This window comes from Colletotrichum siamense, assembly GCF_013390195.1.
Source record: "Colletotrichum siamense strain Cg363 chromosome Unknown KSG_Cg363_contig06, whole genome shotgun sequence".
Taxonomy (NCBI): domain Eukaryota; kingdom Fungi; phylum Ascomycota; class Sordariomycetes; order Glomerellales; family Glomerellaceae; genus Colletotrichum; species Colletotrichum siamense.
This window is the reverse complement of record NW_023501019.1, coordinates 4541585-4553964: the sequence shown is the minus strand read 5'-3', so window position 1 is coordinate 4553964 and position 12380 is coordinate 4541585. Positions and strand designations below refer to the sequence as shown.

General features: G+C 49.4%; 5 protein-coding genes across 5 annotated transcripts; 2 read left to right on the top strand and 3 right to left on the bottom strand.

Annotated features, from left to right (window-relative positions):
- CGCS363_v010228 (uncharacterized protein) lies at positions 1-862 on the top strand (the record flags this gene model as incomplete). The annotated part of the gene is made up of 3 exons (XM_036642077.1): positions 1-108; positions 195-215; positions 281-862. The coding sequence occupies 3 exons, from the start codon at positions 1-3 to the stop codon at positions 860-862; spliced, it is 711 nt and encodes a 236-aa protein (XP_036493211.1).
- A 565-nt stretch (positions 863-1427) lies between these two features.
- On the bottom strand, positions 1428-2570 carry CGCS363_v010227 (uncharacterized protein; the record flags this gene model as incomplete). The annotated part of the gene is made up of 2 exons (XM_036642076.1): positions 1428-2467; positions 2528-2570. 2 exons carry the CDS (start codon positions 2568-2570, stop codon positions 1428-1430), a joined length of 1083 nt encoding a protein of 360 aa, XP_036493216.1.
- A 621-nt stretch (positions 2571-3191) lies between these two features.
- On the bottom strand, positions 3192-5566 carry chyD-3 (Amidase chyE; the record flags this gene model as incomplete). Its single annotated transcript, XM_036642075.1, has 4 exons — positions 3192-4342; positions 4411-4669; positions 4728-5290; positions 5344-5566. 4 exons carry the CDS (start codon positions 5564-5566, stop codon positions 3192-3194), a joined length of 2196 nt encoding a protein of 731 aa, XP_036493217.1.
- Positions 5567-7180: 1614 nt separating this feature from the next.
- Positions 7181-8866, bottom strand: fsdH (Cytochrome P450 monooxygenase fsdH; the record flags this gene model as incomplete). Its single annotated transcript, XM_036642074.1, has 4 exons — positions 7181-7602; positions 7654-8191; positions 8286-8547; positions 8598-8866. 4 exons carry the CDS (start codon positions 8864-8866, stop codon positions 7181-7183), a joined length of 1491 nt encoding a protein of 496 aa, XP_036493218.1.
- Positions 8867-9802: 936 nt separating this feature from the next.
- On the top strand, positions 9803-10785 carry CGCS363_v010224 (uncharacterized protein; the record flags this gene model as incomplete). Its single annotated transcript, XM_036642073.1, has 2 exons — positions 9803-9838; positions 9913-10785. The coding sequence occupies 2 exons, from the start codon at positions 9803-9805 to the stop codon at positions 10783-10785; spliced, it is 909 nt and encodes a 302-aa protein (XP_036493219.1).
- Between the last annotated feature and the right edge of the window lie 1595 nt (positions 10786-12380).

Sequence of the window (12380 nt, the reverse complement as noted above, 5' to 3'; positions counted from 1 at the left end):
ATGCATGTCCCTACTTTCGGTCAGGTTGCCACCGTTGGCATGGCTTTCTTCGCCGCCACTGCTCTTGCTGCCCCTGTCGCTGAGCCTTCTCAGGGTGGGCTTGTCGAGGTGAGTACATCCGTTCCAAGGAATCCTCATTGGTTCCAGCATTGGTACCTACATAGAGCTCTTGGCTAACATCAATTGACTTTCAGGTCCGCGCTGAGGGTAATGCGGTAAGCCTGAGCTCACTATCATTTCTATGTCTACAAGGCTGTTTGTAAGCTAACAATCTTCATAGGCCATGACTGGCGCTGAACTCGTCACTCGCACCTTCTCCAAGCAGTGCAAGCGTACCTTCTGGAACCTCAAGGGTAACTGCAAAGATGAGCAGTATGGCAACAAGGGTGGAAACAAGGTTGACGTCTGGGGAAACAAGAACGGCGGCGGCGACAATGGCCAGTATGGCAACAAGGGCGACAACAAGGGTGATCAATGGAACAACAACCAGGGCAATGGCAAAAACCAGAAGGATGACGACAAGTACAACCAGAAGAACGATGACAACAACAAGAACAAGAACAATGGCGACGACGACAACAACAAGAACGAGGACAAGGGCGATCAGTGGGACAACAAGAACGACGACAAGGACAACAACAAGGGCGGTGACAAGGATGTCTGGGGCAACAAGGGTGCCAACAAGGGAGGCAACAAGAACGACGACAAGTATGGCAACAATGGAGGCAAGAAGGGCTCTTGGCGCCGCCAGGAGACCGAGGATGTCGACAACCAGAATGTCGACGGTGAGGATGTTGATGGCGAGGATGTTGATGGTGAGACTGACGGCGTTGAGGTCGAGAACGCTGATGACCTCAACTGAAGTCACTCTGCTTCAAGTCGTGGAAAACAACTTTGACTACGCCACTGCTAGTCACTGTTGTTGCGGCTGAGCCTCCATCACAATGAGGTCTGAGTCTCTAATGATTCTCAATAATCCCTAGTACCTGACTGTACTTAAATGCTAGCTTGATCCTAATCCCACATTTAAGTTGCATATCAGAAAAATCAGATTTTCATATGTGCACCTATAAGTCGAAGCTCCTTCTTCCATGATTCCATGAAAATCTAACACTAGAACGCTATTACAAAGCCCATCAACGCCAATAATGAAGCTCCCAACCAAGGAGAGCATCGATAGCCTGTACCTCCAGAGTCCGTGTCAGGGTAGAAATGGGTGCCATTATGCTCGCAACTATAGCTTCCTGTGAATACAGGTCTTCCGCCTTTCGGAGTGACATATTCATCGCCCAAAGCTTGGCACGAAAAGGCTTGATCATATGAATCAACCTGAAAATCCTCAACTTGAGAGTACCCCTCGAGTAGACCATTACTACATAAATTAATGATCAGGTCATGCGGAATTCATTTGGATAAAACGGAAGAACTCACAAAAACCCCGTGGACCATTTCGAATCCTTCATGACGAGCTTATCCATGTTCCTTTGAGGCCACCTCCAAGCGCCAGTGGATTCGTTGGTGACGGAGTCAGTTGTATTGAAGTCCATTACTAGAGCCGGATTCTCCACGATGTAGATAGTCCCCGCATCGTACCTTCCACTAGAATCACCGTAGTTTCTCCAGTTTACGCCATAAAACAGGTTGGCCAGTTTCTGGTTGTCGCGGATAAAGAGGTAATCGCTAACCTGAAATGGGATGTCCAGGCGAATCATGCTGCACCTCTGCACAGACAAATGCCCAACTGAAGATGGAGGCTCTATGTATTTCAAGCTTCGGACTCCGTTCAGAGCTAAGGTGTTGATCTTGCTGTGTAGTCTGCCTTCCACGGGAGGCATATCGAATGTGACCTCAACTTCCCTATCGCCACCATATCCCGTAATATCCAATCGATCGATAGTATGGGCGGTGACGGTAATTTGTTTGATGTTTTGACCATGAATGGAGATAATTCCATAGTCCCGATCTTTGTTGAAGACCCAGTCAACGTTGTCGATGTCTGTCTCGTGAATTCTGATGTCTCCTGACCTTTCTGTTATGGCGGGAAAGCCGGCTGGACCCCATGTGATGTTCTTAAGGCCATAAACCCCATCAAAGAAAAACGAGCCTATACGAACCAGACTCGGGAACGATAGTGATGGTACATCTGTCATCGTGATGAAAAGAGTTTGGCCGACAGTCTCCAACAGTGGGAGCGAGTCTCGCCCGCTAGGCGAAAATGACCCTGTAACCTCCCTGAGTCTTGGAGCGGAGAAAGAGGTATCATTGTCGATAAATAGAGTCCCGTTCACTTTGACCAAATTCGGTAGTGAAATAGTGACGTTACTAGATTCCCCAGATTCGGTGGCCACGTAAAATCTTCCAGAAATCGTGTCGCAGTTGCTCAGCAAGTCGGCTTCATCTTGCGAGCGGATCAACTCTCTTTCCAATGGCTCGCCTGAAGTCGCACAATCCAGTATGGTGCACAGTCCTTGTATACACGTCAGTAGCGTATGACAGACATAGTAGTTGCTCAACTCCGAAGACCTACCGAGGGTTATCAAGCCTGCCATGAACCAAATATTATGCTTCATTGTCGCAGACTTCTTTTCCAGATCCTCGCAAGCTTTGCTGTCGAGGGCAGTGCCAAGAAATAAATGTACAGGGAAACAAAACTTTCACAGTATGCGTTACTGCCCTAAGGGCCATAAGTGGTTTTCTATTGAACGCCGCGACCTCGGCTTGCTGTCACAAGATGCGGGTGTCAATTTCCCTTGCGGCACAGCACGGCACAGCGCGTTCGATTTTCGTCATCTTCTGACTTGCTAGGCGCGCAACGCCATTCAAATATGCAAGCCAAGATTTATTTTCGAGTCTGACTGGATCAGATGGTAAGCGAAATTCTCTCGCATAACCGATCCCTGCCCAGCCAAGTTTGTTTGATTCATCCTGATCCTTCCTCTTCAGTTGCTCTGTGAACTGAAGCAACTGAGACCAATCACAAGCAGGATATCTGCCGTGTTTTCTTTCCAAGCTGGGCAGGAAGAACTTTCGCTTCTAGGGCACTTTTTGAACAACGATCCATCGGTAAAATGATGCACAGTTGCTTTTTTGGTCATTCCCCCTTATTTTCAAAGCAGACCACAATTTCTAAAAGTATAAATGCGCGTTTCCTTTTGATTTCGTTCCATTCCTGGCCTTTGAAATCCATTGTATCAGACGCACACCCTTCGCATGCCGTTTGCCCATGGCTCCTTGACAGCCTTCTTTACACCAAACCTTTGGCTCAGAACCACCCAAGAGCCGGTGACAACCAACTTTCGAAACGACCGCGGATCAGCCTCATCTCCAAAACCTGTCTCCAGCCAGCTTCGCGCGTCCTCCCATTCTATGAATCCCAAATTCTCAATGCTCTCCTTGGTGATCAGTCGCTCCATCATCTGATGCAGAGGGCCACCACGAGGCCATTTGACAGGAGCCGAATAGGGGTGCTTGCGCCGTTCGTACAGTTCTTGTGTAATAAATGGCTTTCCAGCCTCTTTGAGAATCCACTTCTCGCTCAACGACTGTCGCGCTGCGCTGAGATTCTTCCACCAGAGACTCGCGCCAGTGCCTACAGCCTCGCCTTCGGCCTGGTTGTACGCAATTTTGAGGCTTGGAGGCAGGGAATTGACGTACTCGGCCAAGTGATGATCCAAGAAAGGTGGCCGAGCCTCGACACTGTGCGCCATTTCAGTGCGATCACCCAAGCAGGTTAGGATCATGTTGGCAAGCGGCGATTTGGTGTAGACCCAGAGAGAGGAGTGCAATGGGTGCCAGCTTTCGTCCATCTTCTTACGGATCTCAGCCGGCACCGAGGCAGCAACGGTCTCCCTCATGTCTAGGCTTGCGTACTTCTCCTTGACCCAAGATGCAAACAAGTCTTTGCTTGGTTGCCATCTCATGGCATTATTCCCAACTGCGAGTCCATGCTGAGACTTATCCTTCCAGCCATGGTCGAACATACCAATTCTGTCGAACATTTTCGTAATATCTTCCGTCATCTCTCGAAGCATGCCTTCACGCACCTCGTTGTTCTTATTCAAGGCAGAAGATGGCCATGCATGATCCGGCTCCAGAAGAAAGTCCGGTAGTAGGAAAGGGTAGCCAGCAAAGTGTTCATCTGCGCCTTCTCCGGTAAGGACAACTGGCACACCATACTGCCTTGGCAAAGTAGACAAACAGAACTTCCCCACCGTGTTAAGATCAAAGTGGTGATGCTCAACGTGATAGATCGCATCAGCAAAATTGTTGGCCAATTCGGTCTCGTTCATGTCCTTTTTGATGATCTGCACGCCCAGCCATTCGGCCGATCTCTCGGCAATATCTGTGTGAGGTGTTAGCCAGTTCAAGAATCCCTGGACAAGTGCTTCTTGGCACTAGGGATGTACTAACCGGCCTCATTGAATCCCGATGTTTCCGGGAATTGAATGGTGAAGCATGCTATTCTCTTTGTTGCATCTTGATTGCCTAGCAGAACCCCTTCCTCACGAACCAATTTGGTCACTATGCCTGCGATAATTGACGAATCAATACCACCTGAGAGATAGATGCCAACAGGGACATCGGCGCGAAGGCGAAGCTTGGTCGCTTCTATAATGCGTTTCCGAACTTCCAAAATGATTTCATCAAGAGTGCGATTCTCTACGTCATGCTGGATCGGATGTCAGTGAGGATTTCCATGGTTGAAGACCGCGTATAGCGTCACTAACCTTATCTCTGTACTCCGGGTCCCAATACTGGTGGTGTTGAATTTGACCGTCCCGGGAGATCTCCATCCATGTCCCAGGATTCAATTTCCATACGCCCTTAAATACTGTGTTCTCGGCTTGAAGAGAAGATCCGCTGATGAGACCGTAGATATTCCACTCGGGTTCCCAGCCCAGAGCTAGAAAGCCTTTCATTTCCGAGGTTAACAGCAGGCGTTTTCTGGCACCCTCTCCGTGAATGGTCCAGAACATAGGCTTGATGCCAAATCGGTCCCGGGCGGTAATGACACGGCCGTCTCTTTCATCGAAGATGACGAAGGAAAACTCTCCTCGAAGATATTCGAAGAATCCTGGGGCGCCATGGATCTTGTAAAGGGCAATTAGGACTTCACTATCACAGTGGCCTTTGAACCTGTACCCATGCTCCTTGATACATCGCTCTCTAAGGGCGTCATGATCGTATATCTCTCCATTGACAACAGCGTGGATCTTTGCATCGTCGCTATGCATGGGCTGCACACCATCTGGGGACAGATCGTTGATTGCAAGGCGTCTGTGGCCCAAGCCTACGTGTGAAATATTAGGCACTTTTCTCAGTTCGAGGGCCAATCACACATACCTATGGCCCCATCCTCACTGATCCAGATGCCGGACGCATCAGGGCCACGATGAGCGATAGTCTCGAGGCTCTTCTCGAGCTGGCTGCGAAGCGTTTCGGCATTGCTTCTTTCACTGTGAGCATGCTCGGCTTTTCCGTTGGTGCCATTGGTACCATTAGTACCGTTCACTCCATTATCAGAAGCCCCTCTTCTGAGAGTAATAGCCGCCGTTATTCCGCACATAATTCGATCGTGTTTTTGAAGTGACGTGGAGAATTCAACGGTGAAACGAAACAAACAAATTCCGGATTTGCGTTTCTCTGAGAGTCATGAACACGCTAGTTCCGGAACAATCGGCTGTGCTTGTGCGGGGGGATTGTGTGAAAGGCCCGAGGGAAGTCAAATTCAGCTCCTAGACGGCGGGTAATAGGCATACGTAGAAGACTGAATCGTTTGCGTATTCTTGAAAGAAAAGGAGACAACTACGCAGTTCAATGACCGCTTACTAAAACAACTTCGTGATTACATTGCCTCTTTTACCTCATCTTGTCCGAATCCAATGCAACATTGTACGATTGTCCACCGAGGTGTCGCAGGCACCACAGCCAAGCGCATTTGCCCAGAGTCTTGGCTGGTACGATGCCTTCGCCAGAGCGGATAATCATGGAGTGAGACGGGGTAGCTGTTTCTTTTACGTACTTAGTTTTCACTTCGGACGGGCGAAGCGAGGCTCGAGCAGCTGAAGAATCATGCCTAGCATTTGGAAGGCGGGACTGTAAACCTTATTTTAACCAAGGATCTCATCTTGAATGAAGCAAGCGGCCCGCAAAGGAGCCGGGGAGTTAATGACTCTGGCCGAGACGGTCGCTTAGCTCTAGCTGACTCGGTCCCGGTGGAGGGGGGGTCTTAAGCAACGCTACCCCGCTACATGTTTTTAAAGTTTGCAGGGCGCCAGCGCTTCTAGCTAACAGTTGGCCGTTTATCCTGTGACAACTAGCACATCCCTTGTTCTCATGTGCTGAGGATAGCAGCTGGCATTGGTGACATTTCGTCAGCCTGTGACTTCTACCCACGCTGCTACAGTGGGCCTGGGATGGTTAAACGGCAAGTTAAAACATTCTCTTGAAATCGTTCCCCTGTAGGGAAACTCTAGGCGAGGTTGCGGCTGTAAGGCGGAGACATCATCGTTCGAGACCACAGGAACCCAAGAGTATCATCTAAATTTGGGACGAGAGGTCCCGTACTAAACTGAACATCACATATGCGATGGCGGTGAGCGTCGTCAACCGAGACACGTCGTGGTCTTGCTACGCTGACCGAATCCCTGCAATTATCCACAACTCTATTATATTGTGACCCTGTCTTGGCTCACTCAACCGCCATTTTAAGCCGTTTTAGCCTAGCGCCATCGTTCCGGTGCCCCTTCTGGAAGCCTACCAATAGGTGGTGATTAAGATGAAGACAAGCGAAGGCGATCATCAAGTTGCCTGCCGATACCAAGTCCATCTTGCATGGTCTTGGAACGACATTTGACTGCAAGCGCATGGGATGTGGTTTCATCGAAATGCAAAACATCTCTTTGTGATACTTCTGCAATGTGCAAAGAAATGATAACCGGATGTTCTATGAACTTTGACTAGCCAATCCAGAAGCGGTGTACGATTCGTTGTCTGAGTTGCGTTTGCATCTGGTGGGTTACTGAATACACAGAATCTTGGCACTTTGTTCACAGTATCTGGATCAGGTCATACGACGTTTGCAATATATTTTCTCTATCGTGAAAAATAGCTAGACATAAGGGTAGTCAACCAAAACTTGCTTTTGTTCTTGGCAATCTACAACACGACTCTATGGCTCCTAAGCCTCTGGGTGGAGGCGCACCTTGACTCCGTTGTTCAGTGTCAGGGATAAGGTCAGTTGCTCGCGCCATTCAGTCGGATCCAAGTTTTCGATGCCGGAAAAGGCATGCAGCAACCTTGCAACCGTGTAAGACGACTCGGTGAGCGCGAATTTCTGACCAGGGCAAACGCGCGGGCCGCCATTGAAGGGCAGGTACTCCCAGCCAGGACGGAAAGTTTCCCAGCGCTCAGGAATGAATTCTTCAGCATCGGGGCCGAAGAGCTCGGGTCGGCGATGCATCACGAACGTGCTGTATGTGACCACATTGTTCTTGGCAACAAACATGGGAGAACGTCCGTCGGGACCACCCCCAACCGGAATAACGCAGTCCTTGTTCGCCATGCGGCTGTTCGTCGCAATAGGAGGGAAAAGGCGGAGAGCTTGTTGGTGTCAGTAGAAATACCTAGCGATTGAAGCATGGGCCGACTCACTTTCTTGCAAGACAAAACGAAGATACGTCATCTCCTGAACAGCATCGTAGGTAAGGGGCTCGGTGTAATGCTCAAGCACATCAGCTCTGAGCTTTTTCCAAACCTCTGGTTTGCGAGCCAGCATGAAGAATGTGAAAGCAAGAAGTCCTGCGGTTGTGTCGCGCGCTGCGAGCAACATGTTGACGATTTGGTCTCGTAGCATGATGGGGTTGTCCGTGTCCTTGGCCAGCTCGTTGAGGAAGACGTACTTCTGGCGGGTGTACTCGTCCTTCTTCTCGGTAGGGAACATGAGCTCACGCTGTCGAAATTCTAAAGCCTGCTTCACAAATTTGTCGGCGTAGGCATGGACGATGCGGCACGATTCCCTGAACTTGGCATCCCTATGGGCGACCATCAAGTTGCCCAATCGAAGTCGAAGAATGGTACCCTGCTGGGCATAGTCGAGTGCGTGATGGAAAGTGTGTGCGGAATCGGAGGCATTGTCGGACATCAAGCCGACAGACTCTCCAAACAGGTATTCACTGTTAGAGTCGAGAACCTAAATAAGGTTAATGGAATTAGGCTCAGTCGCATCAAGCATCGTGGGCGGAAAAAGACTAACCATGCGGAAAAAAAAGCTGCTGCAAGTCGACAGTGTAGTTCTCGCGAGCAATGAGCTGAATAAGCTGGTCCACGTGCGTCTCAAAAATGCTGAAGTCGGTAACCTGAGCTCGAATGAAGCTCGGCCGAATGAGAGCTCGCTGATGGGCCCAGATCTCATTGTCGGTCGTAAAGATTCCACGCCCGAGGAGAGGTGATGCGCTCTTCCGTCTCAAAGGACCCATTCCGAAATCTTCGAACTGGTTAGAGAGAACAGTCTGGATGAGCCGAGGGTCGCAGGTGTTTATCGTCGTTCTGCAGTATTGTGTAAGTGGATGCGAGTTGATAGAAGACTAGAAACTTACCTGAAGTAGGTGTTTGTGGTAAATGTCTGTCCTTGCTCTGCATGGCGCTTTTTCAACAAAGCAAGGAATCCAAACTTCTTCGCAGCAGCGAGGTTCTGGAGAACGACGTCGGTTCCCAGGAAGGGATCCTTCTGAGGCAGTTTCTTGGGTGGAAGACAGCCATATTCCTTCCTCATACGACGGCGGAGGATGTGTGTAGTAATAATGACATAGAGAGAATACACAACAGTTGCTAGAGACGCAACGAGAGTAATAACAGGCAATAACATGATTAATAACGCGCAGCGTCAAAGATAAAGGCGATGTTCTTATTTGTTGTAAAGCCTTCAGAAAGCTCAGCTTGTCATGGTAAGACAGCCTCAAAGTATCTGCGGAGGATTTCAGGGCATTTATATGGTTTCCCTACTCTTGATACAAGCTCACGACCTCAGCGTTATTCTGTAGCCATCTAGGTACCATCTAGAAGCAGATTCTTTTGATCCTTGGTCCCCACCATAACGGCATCTAATTCCGACCTCTTCGTTTATCCATACGTCAATCCGAATCGTGGACCCAATACTCACATGACGTGTCAGAGCCCGGTTCTGACAACAACATATTGATACCCAAGCCTTACCATACATCTCTCCCCGTCCTGGTCAGCATACCATGCAGCTGGGTCCTTCCGGGATGCTATCAATGTTCCTGGTTGTGAGGCCGTTTGGCATCATCCTGTCCTTCAGTGTTTAATCATACGATGGGAGCCGTTACACTGTGCCAGCATACGCTTCACAACTGGATCTAGCCGCTACCCATGTCATTCGATAAGCACTCTTCCTTGGCAGATCGGCTACACTGCCTCGAACAACTGCGGGATTTCCAAACGGGCAGGAGGACACCACCAAGCGGCAGGGCCGTCCGCCCGACAGGCCGTCCCGGTGAACCTTAAAGTGTGGGTTGACCCGAGCGGTACGATCATCCTGGCGTGACACAGGGCGAGACATTGAGTCTGACAGGAAAGTGTCATTGACATGAGTTGAAGAATACAAAACATAGTACCCGATGTTGTTAAATACAGTTGCTATACTCGGTCTACTCCTAAAGAAAAATTCAACAGCCCATTGACCACAAATTTTGCTTCAGCTTTATCTTCCCTCGAATTCCCGTCTCAAGCCGCTCTGGCCCCAGCTTTCCCACCCGTAACAACACCGAAGTCCCACGATTCCATGTCTGCCCCAATTAAAAAAGTCGTCCTCGCAGGTGTAAGTCATCTAAGCCTCTGCTCGGCGAGCGGACGTTACTTCTAGCCCGGAGCTGACGAGTCCTCTGCTGTTAGGCCAATGGCTTCCTCGGACGTGTGCTTCTTGATGTTCTCTTGAAGTCGGATCTTTTTGAGCTCACCGTTCTTACCCGCGCAGGGTCTGGGCATCAGTTCCCCGCAAACGTTACAGTGAAGGAGGTTGACTACGAGTCAGTACCCAGCATAGAAGCCGCACTCCGCGGTCAGGATGCCCTCGTGTCAGCTCTAGCGTTCCACGCTATCCACATCCAAAAGAATGTGGTTGACGCAGCCTTCAACGCTGGTATTCGTCGTATGATTCCATCTGAGTATGGCAATGATACCAAGAACCCAAAGCTTGCGGCTTTCCCCATTTACCAACCCAAGATTGCCATTCGGAAGTATTTGGATGAGAAGGTTGCTCAGAAACCCTCTTTCTCTTACACCATCATCATGAACGTCTCATTCCTGGCCCCGGGATATGCCCTGAACTTCCTCGTCGACGTCGAGAAGAAGAAGGCTCTCATTAAGGATGGCGGAGATATTCTCTTTAACGCAACGACCATGCCTCACATTGGGCAGGCTGTGATTGGCATCTTTACTCATCTAGAGGAGACTGCCAACCGTCCAGTCAAGATCAGCAGCGTTGAAACCACGCAGAATGAGATTCTCAGCATTGCGAAGACGATTGATCCTGCCGCCGAATGGGATATCAAGCACTGTCGAACGGAAGACTTGGAAAAGACTGCTCTGGAGCGATGGGCCCAGGGTGATCACAGCGAGGAAGTAGTTGAGATGTTCATTAACCGGGCTTTTCTTGGCAAAGGATGGGGTGGTTACTTCCCGGAAACAGACAACACATTGCTTGGTATTGAGCCAATAGGCAGGGAGGGGTTGGAGAAGATCATCAGAACGGCCATGAAAGGTTGAAGTCATGTAGTATTCAGGGGCTCAAACCTGGTGCGGAATTAATCTATCTATTGGCCTCTACGTTATGCGATTACTACTTTACCCGGAAGTCTCATTGGCACGTCGAATTGGTGGGGCGCATACGAGCACGCGAAGTCTTTAGGACATGATCTGAACATGCCATAAAATACCGTACAGTGCTGGGCAGCAAACTCAAACGGAATTTTAGAAGAGATCGAAGCTTAGCGCAGTGTTCTTGCGCATGTTTCGCCGGTGGGCGGCTGAGTCTTCCCTTGTTAAAAGCTTGGTCAAAACGCTCCAGGCTGTGACCAAACCCTACCAGGCCGCTCGCAGCTTTTCTGCATGATGTGATACTGGATCTCTTCTGAAATTATAGCCGACTATTTTCAGCGGAAGGTTTTCTTACGTATCGGGCAATCTTTCCACTCTCATGTCTGGCGTATTCGCCAAGATTTCCGCTCGCAGATCGCAGCTCCGCCCTGGACAGCTCCGGAAGTTTGTGCATGATTTAGTTGCTGAATAATCAGTTGACCAAAGACGATGGGATAATGTGTGTAAGCTTTCATCCCAGTCATCTGATCGGGTTCGTACCGCTCGGCTTTTCCCCAAGGTTCCCTTGTGTTCGTCTACGCCTGCTACATGCGTTATTTCAGGTGAAAAACTGCGGTGTCGATGGTGATCATAGCGTCCTCTCGCTTCCTCAGATTCAGTAATGCTAACGGCAGGCAACTCAACTACTGACGCACCGGAAGGTTATGCATACTTAATAGCCCTGTTGCCATAATGAAGGAAGAGAGCTTGGCCGCTGCCGCGAGTTGCCGAGATGGACAAGAGAACGATTTTGTCTCAGAGCTTCCACATCTCTGCAGTTGTTATTTCTGTTTGACGCCCAAAACAGTGCGGATATACCGTTGCTCCTAATTCCCCGTCCAGCGGGATGATTGATGCATGATGACGTCTGTCAGTTTCCGCATGCAGGGTATTTACTCCCCGGCGTAAACAAGGACTCCGCTGTTAAACCATTATTGACATATGTACCTCCAAAGCATACTCAGACGGAAAACAGTAAATGCATCGTACATCAGTTGTTTACCCCCAATCACCATAACTGTGGCAGAAAGGCTTTTCATGTGGGCAGTCGTAAGAGTGTAAGTCGGTCATCAATATCAGCCCACATGATGAGATGGGCTTCTCCGACCGTTTCTGTCACTAACAAGCAGTGGTAGGTTTCTATCTTACCCAGTCTCCAAAGAAATCTGCTTGGTTCCACCTTGGAAACACTCGGAAATATCTCAAAGACTTCTGCCATAACGTTGCGAAGCTTGGGTGGAAGAAAGTACACAATCCTAAAAGGATAAACTCAGAGTTCTGTGTCATCAGCATTTCGACTCTTTCGAGCCCTTCTGTTGAGTTGGGTCATCGAACTAGGTTCGTTCCGATACCTCCAGACTGACCGGAACCAAGTAAACGTATCTCAAGTACTAGTGTGCATTACACATTCGCCAGGCAATTGACACAATAGGCTCAATGGGCCTCCGAGGGCAGAAATGAATGCAGTGTCTATTAGTCAAAGTTTTGCTGCCATAGCCTAACGC